The sequence below is a fragment of the Heteronotia binoei genome, chromosome 5 (assembly GCF_032191835.1).
Source record: "Heteronotia binoei isolate CCM8104 ecotype False Entrance Well chromosome 5, APGP_CSIRO_Hbin_v1, whole genome shotgun sequence".
Taxonomy (NCBI): Eukaryota; Metazoa; Chordata; class Lepidosauria; order Squamata; family Gekkonidae; genus Heteronotia; species Heteronotia binoei.
Window position 1 is genome coordinate 127,974,480 of NC_083227.1, and position 18,305 is coordinate 127,992,784.

At 41.1% G+C, this 18,305-nt stretch overlaps 1 protein-coding gene across 1 annotated transcript in view; it reads left to right on the top strand.

Moving 5' to 3' along the window:
- Positions 1 to 18,305, top strand: part of ADAMTS2 (ADAM metallopeptidase with thrombospondin type 1 motif 2) — a 450,208-nt gene that overhangs the window by 292,466 nt on the left and 139,437 nt on the right. The window contains exon 4 of the mRNA XM_060240368.1: positions 9,946 to 10,145. Coding sequence (XP_060096351.1) covers positions 9,946 to 10,145 — 200 coding nt within the window. The remainder of the gene's footprint in view (positions 1 to 9,945; positions 10,146 to 18,305) is intronic.

Below are 18,305 nucleotides of genomic sequence, written 5' to 3' on the forward strand. Positions count from 1 at the left end.
CCCCACATTGGGATGAGGGATCAGTTCCCTCCAAATGCAGCCTCACTGAATCCCAGCTTCAAAGAGTAAACACCCTCCCCAACTGTGCAGAATCTTATAGAGCCAGCTTGATATAGTGGTTAAGAGCAACAGACTCTAATCTGGAGAACCAGGTTTGATCTTCACTCCTCCACATGCAGCCAGCTGGGTGACCTTGGGTCTAATATGCAAAGGAGCTTCTGCTAGAATTCCACCCCTGGTTCTCTCAGAGCACTCTCAGCCCCACCTACCTCACAGGGTGTCTGCTGTGGGGAGAGGAAGAGGAGATGATTGTAAGCTACTCAGATAATCCTTTGAGTAGTGAAGGGTGGGGTATAAAACCAGTTCTTCTGTTTCTTCTATATGCTCCCTGTCAAAGCTCTGCCTCTTTAACAGCATCTGGTTTCTATTTTTCCCCACAGTTCCACCAGGCCTAATCCTGAGGTTTGGAGGGTAAGGGTACTAGGCTTCTGTTAAAGGTAGGGAACACAGGAGGGCAGAAACTACCTGCTTCTGCCCTCCTGTGCCCACTAGGGATGCCAGCCTCCAGATGGGACCCAGGGATTCCCTAGAATTATAGTTCATCTTCAGACTACGGAGATCAGTTGCCCTGGAGAAAATGCATGCTTTGAAGGGTGGATTCTATGATATTGTACCCCAGTGAGGTATCTGTCCTCCCCAAATCTCCAGGAGTTCCCCATCCTGGAGCTGGCAACCCTAACCTGTCACCCTCCATCAGCCAATGGGAGAAATATAAACTAAAGAATCACTGTTGGCTTGACATTGTTACATCAGTTCCATGAAAAACCTGGAAGTGGCATAGTGTCTCTCTTAGAAATGCAGGAAATTTTGGCATGACTTCTAGGTTTTCCATAGAAGTGATGTAATGCTCCAGTATTTCCCCACCCCACCATACTCTTGCCAGCTAGCGTGATGGAAAAGCTATCTTGTGTCTAGGATTTCCAGGCCTCTTCACCTGTCTGGCAGGGGGATTTGGGGGTGTTCTGGGGGTGGGCAGTGATGTTGCGTGATGTCCCCGATACAATGATGTCACCTGGAAATGATTTCATCACACTGCAGATGTCTCACAGTGTCATCTTTCTTTGGGGGTGGGGTTTCCCATGCTAGCCAGATGGCCAGTTACAGTCTTGCATTTTCTCATTGCAAAATGAAAATAGGAGTTCAAGCAGAAGTTATTTATAGGCTACAGGCCACAGGCTACCTTCATTTGTTGTTCAGTGGAGGATATATCCCTGTGTATATACTTGTGCATAAAATGCTTTTAACTTTAAGAATACCCAGGCAAGTATTTTTGTCTGTTTATAAAATTGTTTTCTGAACCAGAGCTGAACAATGTAGCATTTTGTCCATACTTGATATCTGATGTTTACTTCAGATTTCAGTTTAGTTTTCACCTCACAACACCTCACTTTAATTTTGTTTCTGGATTAGTCCAATTTCCTTATGCATGATATACAACATCAAGTTCCCAGTGCAACCTGTGCTACGAAAAGAGGCTTTATGAATTATGAAGAGGCTTACGTGGCTTAGGGGAAAATGCAGTGGGAAAGATAAAAGGCAAGTAGAGGGCATTGAAATACAAGCTACAAAAATGGTGAGGAGAAATGATGAAGCAAATTTATGATTACCAGGGTCAGAGGGTGTGGTGGTAGATTTTTGACAGGTTCCATATCATTGCTATGCAGGCAGTGAGCTAAGACTCAAATGTGCTGTCGCACAATGGAAAAGTGGAACTACACCTGATGGTGGTATATCTATGACACAGAACATGAATTGCTGCCAAATAGCAGCCTATCACTGGGAGTAGTATGTGCTGAGGAGTGTGGGGGTAGTGTGTTCACTAATTCCCTGTGTGCAAATCGCATGCTTGTAGATTGTTGGTTTGCTGAAGGGTTGCATATTCTTGCATGCAGGGTTGCTTGCCTGTGTATCTGTCCATCATATTTTGAACTTGCCCTTTTTTTCAAAGAGCTCAAGGTGGCATCTGGAGTTCTCCAGTTTATCTGTTACCACAGTCTTGTGGGAAATTTTAAGCTGAAAGATAGTGGCTGGACCAAGGGCATCCAATGGACTTTAATGGCTGAATTAGTCCAGCACTCTAACCACCATTCAGCACAAGTTGTAAGACATGTGCACAATGTAAGGTGTAAGATATATGTAATATATGTGCACAGTTTGGAGGGGAAGTTGTCTGAGTGTTAAAATATTTTTAGCCATCATCCTTATTATAGTTGTAGTACATTATATTTAGGGTTGTTTGTATTGGTTTCAAGGGAAACACATTTTATAATTGCTCCTGCCATCCAATAATTCGGATAAAATTCTCAGACTGCAATCTAAATGCCAAGTTTCAGACATTCAGTTGAAATTTTACTTGTCTTACAGGCAATTAAACATTCTAGCTTGCGGGGTGAGCACAGGGAGGCATCACAACATTTACATGTGACATTTTCCCTCTTTTTTTGGACTCCTCAGATGGGGAGTGTTTTTTTAAAAAACAAGACTGGGGCAGGTGGGCAAGGGGAGTTAATCCTTAGTATCTTTCTTACCTCATTGTCTTTGATTTCAGAATGTTTTCTCCCTTCCACTACTAGAGGTGCTCTGGGAGGAAAATTCTGAAATCAACCAGTTGAACATAGCTAAGTAAGGCACAGAAGGGAGGGCAGTGTTTAACTCCCTTTATCCACTTGCATACTAAACTTTTGCTAAAAAAATATATCCTTCATCTCCCCACTTTGTCTACAAGTGAAAGAGTGGCCTAGTGCATAAATGTGCAGGCATGGCTGTGTGTAGTCCTGAATTCTTTTAATTGCCTGTCTTCCCCCACTCAGCACCATAGTCACAATCCAGATTGGATCCCTTGTGGTTAGGAATGGGCATGAACCAAATCATGAAGCAAAATTCATCACAAGTTTTGCCCTGTTTGTGGTTTGTTTGTTGAAGTTTGTGATGGGTCTAGCATTAGAGCTTCCACAAATTTTAAAAGCAGTTTGTGGTAGTACGTGATAGTTCATGGATAGAACAGAAAACAGCAGTTTAAAACAGTGGTCCCCAACCTTTTTGACACCAGGAACCAGTTTTGTGGAAGACAGATTTTCCACGGATTGGGGCGGGGGGATGGTTTCAGGATGATACAATTGCACACTTTATTTCTAAAGTGTTTGGTGTAGTGGTTAAATGTGCGGACTCTTATCTGGAAGAATTGGGTTTGATTCCCCACTCCTCCACTTGCAGCTGCTGGAATGGCCCTGGGTCAACCATAGCTCTCACAGAGCTGTCCTTGAAAGGGCAGCTTCTGGGGAAAGCTATCTCAGCTCCACCTACCTTACAGAGTGTCCGTTGTGGGGAAGGAAAGAAGATTGTGAGCTGCTCTGAGACTCTGAAATTCAGAGTGGAGGGCAGGATATAAATCTAATGTTTTCTTCTTATTACTACATTGTAATATATAATGAAATAATTACACAACTCATGGCCCAGTTGCTAACACACCATGGACTGGGACCGGTCCATGGCCCAGGGTTTGGGGACCCCTGGTTTAAAGGGACTTTGAATTCCTTTAAACTCCTGCTTTCTGTTCCTTGCAAAAACAGATGAGTGGCAGGGAATGCCTTCCCATCACTCAGCTGTTTTTCAGGGTTTCCTGTGCAGTCCCTTTAAATGGACTGCACATGAAAGCTGAAACAGCTGAGCAGCAGGGAGTGCCTCCCCACCACTTAGCTGTTTTTCAGGATTTCTACAAATTCCATTGAAAGGGACTGCACAAGAAAGCTGGAACAGCTCAGATTTTTTCACGCTTTCTGCAAACTCTGTTGAAAGGAATTGTGGTCCCTTTCAGTTAGTTTGCTGTGTCATGAACCAAGAACCAGTTAAGTTTCTGAATGAACCTCCTGGTTTGGTTTGTGGCTTGGCCATGAACCACATTTTTTCTGGTTCATGCCCATCATGGCTTTAAAAAAAATTAAAGACATAAAGAGATCACAGTAATTTTAATCCTCATTGCTGCTCATTAATGTTGAAATATCTCATGTCCTTCCAAACAGGGTCCCAGGTTCCCCCCTATGATGGGCAACCTCTGCCCAAGCTGTGGGCTCCCACAGCTGCTTCATAGAGCATTGGGGACGCACTAAGGGAAAGAACTGGCATTGCATTACATTCTATAAGTTTTCAAATTCTCTAAGGTAAAAGCCTTAAGAAGAAGGGAGTTCAAGAGGGGTGGGAGTTTCTTAAATGCAAAATATTGAAAGCACAATCGCATACCATTTCTATTAGAAGAAAATTGGAGAAGCCTAAAGAAGTCAAGGTGGCTCCATAAACAGCTCTCTAAAGACTTGAGAAATAAAAAGACTCATTTAGGAAATGGAAGGAGGGCCTTATAACCAAGGATGAATATAAACAAATCACCAGTGCTTGTAGAGAAAGAGTTAGGAAGGCTAAAGCTCATTATGAGCTTAGGCTAGCAAAAGATGCTAAAAACAACAAAAAAGGTTTTTTTCTTATGTTCAAAGAAAAAGAGCAAGGACATGGTAGGCCAATTGTGGGAACAGGAAAGTGACATTGTAACAGGTGTATGAAGAGAGGGCAGAACTGCTCAATTCCTGCTTTTCCTCAGTCTTTTCTTCTGAGGGGAACAATGCTCAACATGGCAAAAACAGAACATATAATGAGGGTAGGGAGTTGCAACCTAAGATCAGCATAGGGGTAGTACATAAACACCTAGTTTCTTTAAACAAAACAAAGTCCCCAGGGTCAGATGAACTGCATCTAAGAGTACAAAAAGAGCTTGTGGATGTAATTTCCGAACCTCTGTCCATTATTTTTGAGAATTCTTGGTGAACAGGTGAGGTGCCGGAAGATTGGAGGCAGGCAAATGTTGTCACTTTCTTCAAGAAGGGGAAAAAGGAGGATCTAGGTAACTACCTACCTGTCAGCTTGACATCTATACTGGAATAGTTTTAGAACAAATCATCAAACAGTCCTGGAACATTTAGAAAGGATGGATGTGATTACTAAGAGCTAGTATGGGTTTTTCAAGAACAAGTCAGACTAACCTGATCTCTTTTTATTTTGAGAAAGTGACTACCTTGCAGAGGAATGCTGTAGACATCATTTACCTTGATTTCAGTAAGGCTTTTGATAAGGTTCCACATACAATCCTTGTTGACAAATTGGTAAAATGTGGTTTAGATCCTGTTACTGTTAGGTGGATCTGTAACTGACTGACAGGTCACACCCAAAGAATGGTTCCTCATCCTCTTGGAGAGGAGTGACAAGTGGAGTGCCTCAAGGATATGTCCTAAGACCTGTTTTGTTCAATATCTTTATAAATGATTTGGATGAAGGAATAGAAGGAATGCTTATTAAATTTGCAAATGATACTGAATTGGGAGGGGTTGCAAATACAATAGAAGACAGAAACAGGATGATCTTGACTGGCTGGAAAACTGGGTTAAAACCTGTAAAATGAGTTTTAATGGAGATAAATTTAACGTTCTTCATTTAGGTAGCAAAAATCAAATGCATAATGATAGAATGGGGGAGACTTGCCTGGGCAGTAGTATGAGTGAAAAGGATCTAGGGTCATAGTAGATCATACACTGAACATGAGTTAACAGTGTGATGTGGTGGCTAAAAATTCTGGACTGTATTAATGGAAGTCCTGTTCACATGAAGTAATGGTATTGCTTTATTCTGCTCTGGTAAGACCTCACTTGGTGCGTTCAGTTTTGGGCATCTCATTTTAAGAAGGATATAGACAAGCTGGAGTGGGTCCAGAGGAGGGCGACAAAGATGGTGAGGAGTCTGGAGACCAAGTCCTATGAAGAAAGGTTGAAGGAGCTGGACCTGTTTAGCTGAGAGGTGATATGATCACCATCCTCAAGTACTTGAATGACTGTCATATAGAGGATGGTGCGGAATTGGCTTCTGTTGCTCCAGAAGGTAGGACCAGAACCAATGGGTTGAAATTAAATCAGAAGAGTTTCCAGCTGAACATCAGAAGGGACTTCCTGACAAAGCAGTTCCTCAATGGAACAGGCTTCCTCCAGAGATGGTGGACTCTCCTTCCTTGGAGGTTTTTAAACAGAGGCTGGATGGCCATCTGACAACAGTGCTGATCCTGTGAATGTAAGGGAAGGTATTTGTGAATTTTCTGCATTGTGCAGGTGGTTGGACTAGATGACTCTGGGGGCCTCTTCCAACTCTATGATTCTATTATTCTTTCTTATCCTTTTTGTAGTCAATGAAATCAATGTTGGAGAAACGTCTTCTGTTTTCTGAATATCAGTACAGGGCATGCTTTTGTATCCATTAACTTAAAACGTCCCAACACCAGGGTTAAGGGGAAGGCATGTGAGAATGGAACCTACATGTGTATCCTCTGCACTGGGTAATAGTTCCTTGAGGAAAAGCTTGTGTGTAAGGAAGAGATCAGCTTAGGTTTGCCCAGCTTCTATCATAAGACTCCTTTAGTATATTCAGAAGAAGCATGTGATCACAAGACTGTGTCTTGCCAGACAAAAGTGGATAGGCAGTCCCTGAGTAATTATACTTCATAAAATAATGGTTCCCCATTTTTCTTGCAGCCATCATAATTTGAATTAATAATATATAGTCCTTTCTCAGGCCTCAATGTTCTTTCCTGTCAAGGTCACATTCCACATGCTCTTCCCATTTCAGTTGGTTCATATCAATGTTGCCCGAAGAGATCAGATTAGAGCTGTCTCCCCGTACTCCCTTTCCACCTGTCAACCAGGAACATCCCACTACACACAAAACACTAAATGTCTATGAAATACAATGGATATTAGTGTTCATGAATACATTTGTGGTATGGGATTAGCGTTCATGAATACATTTGTAGTAGTCATCACCTGGATGCAAATACACCAGCAAGGATGATCATAATGAGCAAGGAGAATCATACCAGCAAAACAAGTAACAGTGCCATCCCCAAGCTATACTTGTCAGGGACCTGTTCCTGACAGGTTCTCAGTCAAGACTGTTCAATCAAGTTTGCCCTTCCTGGTTTGGATGCCATCCACCTTCAGCAAAGCAGTCTAGCAGATGCATATTTCCTCACATTTCCCATCACAGTCCCTGGAATTATGGGACCCGTGTGAACAAAAAGCCTTGCACTCTGTTAGGCATTATGAGGAGGAGGGGCAGTTTCATCCTTTCCCACTCTGCAATATGCTCCCAGCATAGAACACCAAGTCCCTGGCTTTTTGTTCATATGGCTCCACAGGTCCAGGAATCCTCCTTCTTGGTGTTGAAAAGGACTGCTGGCTTGGAGACAAATGTTGGTGAAAGTTTGTATCTGACAACTCCGTTTGGTCCAGTATGTTGGATCTAAGCCACTACCTCATATAATGTGTCCTGTGGAGCTCTTCAGCCCAGTCACTACTAAGAAAGCTGCAGGGCACTTATTCTTGTATTTTAAAATAATTGCTGAAACTTTGGGACTCAACTGGCTGCAGGTGGAGATCTTTTGCAATGAGACAAGTGACTGCCTACTCCTTGCACACCTGTAATTGCTGGACATTCTTTCAACAAATTTCAAAATTAAAACCCTCTTCTGTTTTCAATTGTATGTTGAGGCTCTTTGAAATGTATATATTGTGTAGCAGCATTATGTGATACACTTTTGAGCTGCGATCACTGGTAATTCGTTTATTGTTGCTGTTGTTTGCCTCATCCTGGCTTGTGCAATGTATATTATGGGTAATGTACAACATATAATTTAAAACAATATAAAGAATAATTACAGCACATAGATTAATTAAAATGATAAAAGCTCAGATGGTGTCCAAGGGTGTTCTGCTGGGGGTAGGAAGGAAAACTTTCAAAGCATGAGGGGGTGGGGAGGGAAGGAAAAAGGAAGGTGCCATCTGAACCATTGCTGCTCTCAGCTAAAAGCCTGGCAGAACATCTCTGCCTTACAAGCCCTGTGGAATTACATGAGATCTCGCAGAGCCTTGATGTTATCTGGCAGAGTTCCACCAGGTTGGGGCCAGGTCTGAGAAGGCTCTGGCCCTAGTTGAGGACAACCAGACCTCCCTGGGGCCAGGGATCACCAGAGTGTTGCATTTGTGCTTTTGCATGTCCGGAGTAAACTTTTTTATTTGTATGTCTTCTACTTATTTATATATTTTAGAATTTCTAACCCACATTACTAAAAGTGGCTTATTTAACAGCTTATAAAGAAACAAAAATATATCAAAATTTAAACCAAAAAGGTTACAGAACTCCAACATACTGGCTGGTCCTGGATCCACCTGGCACAGTCAATTTAGGGCCTCAGACTGTTAACTATAGATTAACAGTGTTTTGGTTCTTACACTTTGGTTCATTCCTGTGGCCACACTCGGGCTTAAATTCCCAAAATAAAAGACAGAACAGAAGCTCAGCCCAGGTATCAGTTAGGTGGCAGAGATGCTCCCAAGTGTCTCTGTCCTACTGTTTCTAATCATTCAAATCACTAGAATATTGGCATGCAGAGATAAGCAAAATATTGTTATCTGTTCCTAGTAGGCTTGCCAATCCCCAGGTACCAGTGGGGGTTCTTTCGCTTTCCCAGACTCCTTCCCACCCCCAGTCAGCTGGCCGGCGGGGGGAAGCCCCGCCCCCAGAGGACCATGTGCCTTTGCACCTCTGGAGGCTTCAGTCTCCGATTGAAAGTCTTCCTCTTGGGATGGTGTGTCCGTGTTGCTGTGAAGAAGTTGGCAGCAACTCGTGAATAGAGAGGCCAATCCCCTTCAAACGGGGGGGGGGGGGAGGGAAACGTTTGCTGAGCACGTCATTATTCCCTATGTGGAGATCAATTCTCATAGGGTATAATGGGGAATTAATCTGCAGGTTTCGAGGGCTCTGGGGGAACTGTTTTTTGAGGTAGAGGCACCACATTTTCAGTATAGTATCTAGTGCCTCCCCCCAAAGTACCCCCCCAAGTTTCAAAATGATTGGACCAGAGGGTTCAATTCTATGAGCCCCAAATAAGGTGCCCCTATCCTTCATTATTTCCTATGGAAGGAAGACATTTTAAAAGGTGTGCTGTCCCTTTAAATGTGATGGCCAGAACTCCCTTGGAGTTCAATTATGCTTGTCACACCCTTGTTCCTGGCTCCGCCTCAATGTCTCCTGGCTCCACCCAGATATTTCTTGAATTGGATTTGGCAACCCTAGTTCCTAGTGGTATTGTAGTTGTGTGAATTATCCTACAAAACCTCCATAATGCTGAATGCAGTAATTGAAGTCATGTTATTCATGTCTTATTTCTCACATTCTTCATGTCTGAATGTAAGAGGATTTTGAAACAACAAAAAGATGGCATTTCAGAAAGTTGTATTTGTTGTATATAGCATAGATGTATTTCTAACAGTACTCAATATTCTATAACTCTTGTTGCAAGTACAAATTCATGCTATCTGTTTTACAGCAACAGCTTGGGTGGTGGGTTGCAGGGAAGATTCCCACGCCTACCACCAAATGCTGCTGAAGTGAGTGGGAAATGTGGCACCTTCAGTGGAAGTTGTCAGGAGGCTGTAATGGAGATATCTTCCCTTTTCTGTGGTGTTCTGTTGTCGCAGGTTCAGAACTACTGACCCAAAGAACTATGACAGCATCCCAGAATGTGTCCATTCCACTGCAGATTATGATCAATGATCCACTCGCACAACTATACATCGACAATCTGTCCTGTACACATTAAATGACCTATTTGTCCATGCAGATATGCTCTGGAATAGGATATCTCTGCCTTATATTGCGGAAGAAACCTGGGTTATCCAAGTGAATTTGCTCCAAATTTGTGCAAAACTGAAGCTGGAATATGATTTTTTGGTCTCATTAAACATTTCTTAATTTTAGTTTGAATTGTTAATAAATTATTTTTGTTGCAATTTCTTTCAGAAGCTGACCTAAGCAATCTAGACAGCATGTTGAACCTCTTACATGATGAGATCAATAATTCCAGAAGAAGGAGGAGATATCCAAGGCATGCAGCTGATGATGATTACAACATAGAAGTCCTGCTGGGTGTTGATGACTCTGTGGTACAGTTCCATGGGAAAGAACATGTTCAGAAGTATCTTCTGACACTGATGAACATTGTGAGTAATTTATCAGTGTTTCAGACCAGAAAATTAACTAAATCTAATTTGCCTGCTTAAATAGAATCTCTCTTAAAATGAGTGCTGGGTTTCAGAAATGTAGTAACAATAAGGAACAATTAATAAGCTTTCCCATGTATTTAAAATAAATTTATGTTATGTGCTTTCTAGATTGGGGTAAGTCCTAGAATGTCCTGGGTGAATCCACCCTTCTCCTTTCTTTCAGCACTGGGATGGATAATATTAAAAGCTATCCTCTAAGCTACATTCATTAGGTTATCTCATCGACATTTGACAGGAAGAAAGAAAATCTGAAAACCTTTTCTGAAAATTCCCTTGAAATGCACAGGGTTTTTTTTTTTTTTTTACACTTTTTTCTGCTTGAATATGTCCCAAAGCACACATCCTTGCTATGAATCTCCCCCCACTTCACTGGCATTCTTAAGTCACATGTGATTATTTCTCCAGGACACCTATATTAGCAGTTATGATGAGAAAAATATAAAAAGATAGATGGCAGGAGGTCCTGGGAAAGTTTGCCAGCTTCCAGAATTAAAATTATTCTCCATACTACAGAGATTAGTTCACCTGGAGAAAATGGTAGCTTCAGAGGGTGGTCTCTTTGGCATTGCTGAACTCCATCCCCCCCACCCACCCCAACTCTGTACTCCGTAGGCACCACCCCCAAATCTCCAGGAATTTCCCAAGCTAGAACTATGCTATCAGGGCAGATGAATGGAAGAAGTCAATTTGCCCATGATCCAGTCAATCCTTCCTCTAAGCTGTGGAGTCTTATGAACAGAAATTCTATTTTGTGAGCTCCTAACATTAAAGTTGTGAGCTTCTGCAGAAATTAGTTTGCTCTGGGGCCATTTTTCCTGAGCTAAGACAAAAATGTACAAACTGGAGGCTAAAAAACTGTGAGCTAGCTCACACTAACTCAGCCTAGACTGAACACTGGATCCAGTGTCTCCTTGTGAATGCAACCACACTGATGTGTATGTAGAACTATGGGCAATGGTGTCCCAATCACTTCAGTGGATTGGCATGTATATGCATACAAAGGAGACGGGCTTTTTTTGTAGCAGGAGCTCCTTTGCATATTAGGCCACACACCCCTGATATAGCCAATCCTCCTAGAGCTTACATTAGGCCCTGTACTAAGAGCCCTGTAAGCTCTTGAAGGATTGGCTACATCAGGGGTGTGTGGCCTAATATGCAAAGGAGTTCCTGCTACAAAAAACAAACAAACCTTAGAAAGGAGGTTTAATTAAAATAATCTAATGGCACAGTGTCCTTTACGACTGTTTTAATGAGCTATTAGAATTGCTTCCCTGAATGTTCTTTGCTTATATTATGGTGTCCCAATGCTATTAGATTCCTTAGAACCCTAAAACTAAAGTAGACCCCATTGTTCCCTCTAAGCTGTATAGTGTTGTGAGCAAAATATTTAATGAGCAAAAAAACTTGTTGTATTAAAGTTGTGAGTGAGTCTACGAATCTCATCAATTCATTTTAAGAAGATTTATTTCCATAACCGTGTCAAAAGCTCAGAATGAATTCTTTTAAACTATATTTTTAAAATAATTTAAATATTATAAGAGAAAACAGAATCAAGTCAAATTTCATTCATTAGACCTGGCCTCTGCAGAACAAATCTAGCTCCCCTTTCCATTATATTGGTAGATCTGGCTTCTGGAGAACAGGTCTATCCACTCCTTTTCACTATGTTGGTAGATTTGTCCTCTGACTGCCACCTTGCACTGAGCCTTAGAAAGCATACCAGCACTTTTTTTGGAGGGAGGGGGGGATGGTGTTAGTGAAATATGACACATTTATAGGAAAAGGAGACTGGATTTATACCCTGCCCTTCACTACTTGAAGGAATCTCAGAGTGGCTTACAATCTCCTTTCCCTTCCCCTCCCCACAACAAACATCCAGTGAGGTAAGTGGGGCTGAGAGTGCTCTGAAAGAAAGTGCTCTTGAGAGAAGAAGACAACTACAGATTTATACCCCACCAGAGACTCACAGTGGCTTACAATCTCCTATATCTTTTCCCCCCACAACAAACACCCTGTGAGGTGCGTGGGGCTGAGAGGGCTCTCACAGCAGCTGCCCTTTCAAGGACAACTCCTAAAAGAGCTATGGCTGATCCAAGGCCATTCCAGCAGCTGCAAGTGGAGGAGTGGGGAATCAAACCTGGTTCTCCCAGATAAGAGTCCGCACACTTAACCACTACACCAAACTGGCTCTCCAGCTCTGACAGAGCTATGACTGACCCAAGGTCACTCCAGCAGTTGCATGTGGAGGAGCAGAGAATCAAACCTGGTTCTCCCGGATTAGAGTCTGTGCACTTAACCACTACACCAAACTGGATCTCAGGTCCAGTATAACAAGGATGGAACAATCACTGCCAGAATTCTGCCTAATTTAACAAACAGGAAGTTGGTTAAATGTTATCAACCTGCCCCAAATACTTATTAATTCAAATATTTATATCCAACTTTTACTGTATCTCATACTGAAAAGCGTAACAGGGGAATGCAAAAAAAAAAAAATCAATTTTTCCCTGCTCCATTTTACCCTTGGGGATCATTATAGTCAATGGGTCCCATAGGCTATAATGGAGAATTGATCTGGGGTATCTAGGACTCTGGAGCTGGCTGTGTTTTGAGGTAGAGGCACAAGATTTGTAGCATAGCTGCTGGTGCCTCTCCTCAATCTCTCCCAGGGGGTCCAATTCTATGGGTCCCAAAAGGAGCTGTTCCCCCATCCTCCATTGTTTCCAGTGGAGAAGAAAATGCTTGTGAATTGGAAGCTAAAATCCCCAAACAGCCAGCTACAATTTTGTGTGCTAGTGCTCCCTCGCTAAATTAGAGGGAACACTGGAGCCAGGGATGCATTCCATGCTTAAAGTGCTGCTTACTGAATAGTACTGCTTACTTTTAAACTTGAATAGGTAGTTGATAGGAATGTCTTGAACACACAAAACCTAAAGTGGATTTGCCATAATGAGAATGGCTGAGAGAGTGCTTTTGTATATATATTAAAGGGAGGATGAGGAAAGAAAAAGAGCTTAGATATGGTAGAAAGACAGCATGAAGAGAACAGATACAGAGAGGATGGTGGGGAAAGGGGCGAGAGAACATATTTTGTAGTTTTTACCAGTCCGTTATTGCATTTTATTTGAGAGAAATTAGTCTGGTTCTTTCAGGTATTAAAAATAGAATACTAACTTTCATTCTGAAATACAGAATGAACTATTGCATTATCACACTCTGAATTTAATTTTTTTTCTGCACTGGTGAATATTACTTTGCCTGGATTAATCTTTCAGAGCTCCAGTTCCAGTAGTCAGTTCTCTTTACTGATTTTAATAAGACATCCTAAAGCCAGTCTTTCTACCTTGGTATGTGAGGGACTTTCATTCTCAATATGCTTGTAATAACATATGAGCCAGTGTATGTATTCTGTTGACTGACAGAGTCTAGATTTACAGTGCAAGTCTACAGAGTTATTCCAGTCTAAATTCACTGAAATCAACAATTTAGTTTGGAGTAACTCTACGTAGGATGGCACTGTTAAAGTGATTTGGAAATGAAACACATTTTGTTCAGTAACTTCTTATGTATTAATTTAAGGAAGTCATTAAATATGTAGCCTTGGAATACATTGATTCCAGTTCCTGGTGAATTATCTAATATGTATGTTGATATACAGCAGATCTTTAACACTTTGTACCTATAGATGTTTTAGAAAGTATAAAGTATGTTTTCTGTACATCTGTACCTACTTCAATTGGATTCTGATAGCTCTTAACACAATGACTGGTCATTCTGTCAAAAACATCTGAAATAGTATCTTTGAGGTTTGGAGAAAAGCTTTTCCCTTTGATGAGTCTTGAGAGGTTTCCAGCTTGGTCTGAATCTTAAGCTGTTAGACAGCTCAACTGTTTATTTTTAAAGAGGAATAGTCAAGACTATTCCATCATTTGCTGACTGGACATGTTGTGTGCTGTCCTCTGCTATTTTTTAACCTGCCAAAAAGCAGCAACAGAGGTTGGAAGATTTAACTGCAAAATCAGTTTCATTTCAAAGAAAGCAATTCTGGGGCCTTTGGTGATTCAGAATAGTGAGGGGCTTCTTCTTCTGAGGTGGAACTCTAGTACTTTGGAAAGTTTTAGACTTTGCTGTGAGAGAGTAGTGGGGAAAGTAAGTGTCTTATTTCACCCAGTCCCTACAAGTTATGGTCAATTGATGTATTTGTTTCTGATATGACAAACCACATGTATGGGATCTTTATCAACTCTTGCTTATATGAAGAATGATTTGTGCAGTAAACGTGTACGTATAACATTTGAAAATTACTGCATCAGGAAAAAAATCCTTTCAGTGAGATAATTCTTCAGTTTTACAACTAAGCTGCTGAAGAGAATGTTATTTCCCATTTTAAACATTTGCCTCAAAATAAGGAAGCCAAATCCAACTTCACCTTTCTCATAAAATTTAAACAAAAAAAATTCTTACATCAGCCCAGTCACAGAAATAGTTATCTCAAACTCAACAGCGTATTCCTCATTCATCTGCTTTGTATTGTCTGATAGATCAATATCCAGAGTAAAGTGAACAAGAGAGGGGTCTTTGAAATAGTGTGTCCAAGGTGGCTTAACTAGATACTATTATTTTTTATTCCTTGTAAATGAGTTGTCAGTCCCCAAATCAGTCATGATCAGAGAAATGTCAAAAAAAAATTTCACACTCTTGGATCTAGCCAGTTTCAGCCTGACTAATCAACAAAGATTGTGGCAAAGTAAAGCAGGCCTCTTGCCATCTAGATTTCGGCTTCAGACCATTTTTACACTGCAAAATTGTTGTGTTTCCATTAAAATGACAGTATTTTTCTCAATAACTGTTAATCTATCCTAATGGACAAAATCTATATTAGCTAGTTACCCAAATGTTTTTAAAGAAGCTGTTAAGAATGTTCCCAGCTTAATTATTTTACAACTAAAATAACATCTGCTGTTATGACAGCAAGAGTATGTTTGAATGGTTGAGTTATTATATTTCAGGTAGTCCTCTGGAGTGCAGGGTATCTTTGCATGATCTACACACAAAGCCACATTGCAACCGTCCATGAAATTCCTGTCAGTCATGCAGCACTGAAGTGTGTATTGGGGGCAGACAGCAGAAAATGTAGAAGTTTGTATACTCTTTGTCCATTTAGAATTCTTCAGAATTTTGGAGGTGAATTTCTGGTTTATACATACCTCTAGAACCAGGACTGTAATTGCATGGTGAAGGAATGGTAAAATCTTCTCTTCTTCATGGCATAGATTGCCTTCAATGTGAGCTCAACTTTCATCTGAGTTTACAACCAAAAAAAAATCAGTATTTCCCAATATTCCTGAATCCGAGTTCCAGAATGGTATATAGATTTGGTAAATATTCAGGATTCCTGAATTTTTTCAGGTCCAATGGACCCAAGGAAAAAAACGAGAGGACCAGCTGGAATAGCAGGAGATGAGAGCTCCTTGCCGCCCCAAAAATCCTGGGCTGATTCCTCTTTGCAGTTCTGAGCTGCAAAGAGGAGCCAATCCCAGTCAAGGCAGCATGGAGCTGTCAACTCCCACTGCCCCCCCAATCCTGAGCTGGATCTTCTTTGCAGCATGGAAAATGATATTTTCAGGATCTTTCAGGGCAGCCAATTTCAGATAGCCAAATCAGTAGCCCACTGGGTAACTGACTGAGAAAATACCAAGAAGGTATTTATCAGGCACTTTTCTGGCTCAATTTATACCCCTAGTTTGTACACAGGTCTTTTTGGCTTGGTTTATAACCCTAGTCTATACACAGTGATAGTCATCAGCCAATCATGTCAGTAATATACTTTTCTCTCTACCCTCTGCAGTAATATGAAGGCACCTGCTCTGTCTGAGTGGTGATACTGCACATTTAAAAGCTTCTTACCAGATATGTGTCAATCCAGCCCAACCAAGGCTTTTTTGGTAGAAAAAGCCCAGCCAGAACTCATTTGCATATTATACCACACCCCCTGATATCAGCATTGTTTTTTGTAGGAAAAGCCCAGCAGGAATCATTTGCATATTAGGCCATACCCCGTTGCCAAGCCAGCCAGAACTGTGTTCCTGTGCGTTCCTGCTCAAAAAAAGCCCTGAGCCCAACCATATACATCCTCCAAATGTCACCATAACTGTCAGGCATATGTAACTTTCTCATCTGCCACTTGCCCATAGCAAACCTGTATCTTCCCTGTGATGGTGTGGGACTCCTGTAGCTCCCAGACATCTTCTGTCAGACCCTTTCCTCCATTGAAGACCAAAGAATAAGAAAACATTAGGAGACACCAAATATTTACAGAGTTGGGCAAAAAACTTCTAAGACATCCACAAATAGATTCCTAAAATAGTGATATTAATTGTTGTCAACAATTTGTCTTTTCATACAGAATAAGCAGTTAACAACTGATGGTACTGATGATTATTATTACATAAACTGGAGGCTGCAATGTGGTAGGGTTGCTAACATCTATGTTTATGCATTTAGTGCATGTTTTTTGGAGGCAAAAGTTGAAAAGGCCAAGTCGCTTAAGGGAGGAACTCAACAAAATAAATTGGTCACGAAGCCAGCAGAAAGCCCATGACCTTTCTAAAGCTGGTTCCTGTCAAAGATGAGACAAGGTCTTTGTAAACTAGCTAGCTTTGCCAGCCCATCTGTTTTACGAAATTTTAAAAGTTTTCTTCAGGAGCAGAAAGCTTGGGTTTTGAAGTGCTTGTTGTATAGTCATATAAACTAAAATAATTTGGCCTACTGGTATTTTGTTAGCACATTTGTGTGCACAATGCTAGATTGCTGTTTAATATACAATTGTCATGCATTTTTAGACACACACCCTCACATTTCTGCACTTCCAAGTCCCAATAGTGCTCTTTCCCTCATTCCTGTTCATGGATCATCAGATTAAGTTATCATGACCAGAAGCTGAAAAGCTGTATCTATAAGTTCACAGTAATGAGAATAATGGAAGTGTTTAGGATGAGTAAATTTTCTTGTTTGCCACTAGCAAACATCCGCCTGTCTGTTACATTTTGAGTCAGGTGTTGCCAAATTTGCTTCATGTCAGAATAAGCATCAAATGCTTGACAGCCACAAGACATGAACAAATATCACACACACATCTTTATTAAAACTCTTTAATAATTTCATTGCACAGAAAGATAAAATACATATGCATTTACAACATGATTGTGCTAGGAGACTTTAAAAAAAAAGTTGGGAATAACCATCCCTACAAGACCAGCCTAGGAAAAGGTTAGGGAATTATTTTTTGGCACCAGTGGGAGAAGGAAACACAGATGTACCATATAAATCACTGACCACCATTTCTATCATCTTTGCCTTGACATCAAAGTTAGTAAATACAGCTCCTACAAGAGCTACAAAACTAAGGGGGAACCCTGTGCTACCCTCTTTAATTACGTCCCTCCTTCCAGTGGCTCTCTCAGCTCTTGCACTCTCTTTCCCTGCTCTAAGTCTTTGAGCAACTTCTGTGGTGGAGAAGAACTAGAGTAAGCCTTCATTAGGTTCCTCTTAGACCTCACAATATGTGTGAAAGAGCTGCATGTGGCTCCCGAGCAGCAGTTTGGCCATCCCTGTTTTGAATGTTCCCATGAAGCTTAGGACAGTTGTACACAGTTCCATCCTTCTCTGTTTTATCTTCTCAACAATCCAATGATGTACAGCCAAACTAGACATGAAAGCATCTATGTGTCTGCCATGAGGATGCCACCACTATTTTAAAGCAATTTAAAAATGCTGTGAATGCATGGTGTCCTGAGATGTTCTTATTTCTCCTGCTCCCTCCATGACTTTTCAGATGTTGAAATGGCTATAGGCATGCCTGCTCAGCTATTTTGGCATGTGGAACACATGGGGGGGGGGCAAGAATGACTCAACTTTTGCCACACTGTAGTCATATCCTTGCAGTATTTTAAAATTGTTTTAAAATGGTGGTGGCATCCCCATGACAGATATTAGGGTGCTATCATTTGGTCCATAGATTAGACTGAGAGTAGTTGACTCAGGTTCCCCTAATTCTTTACAGTGAAGCTATTTGGATTAAAGCTATCTCTGATACTA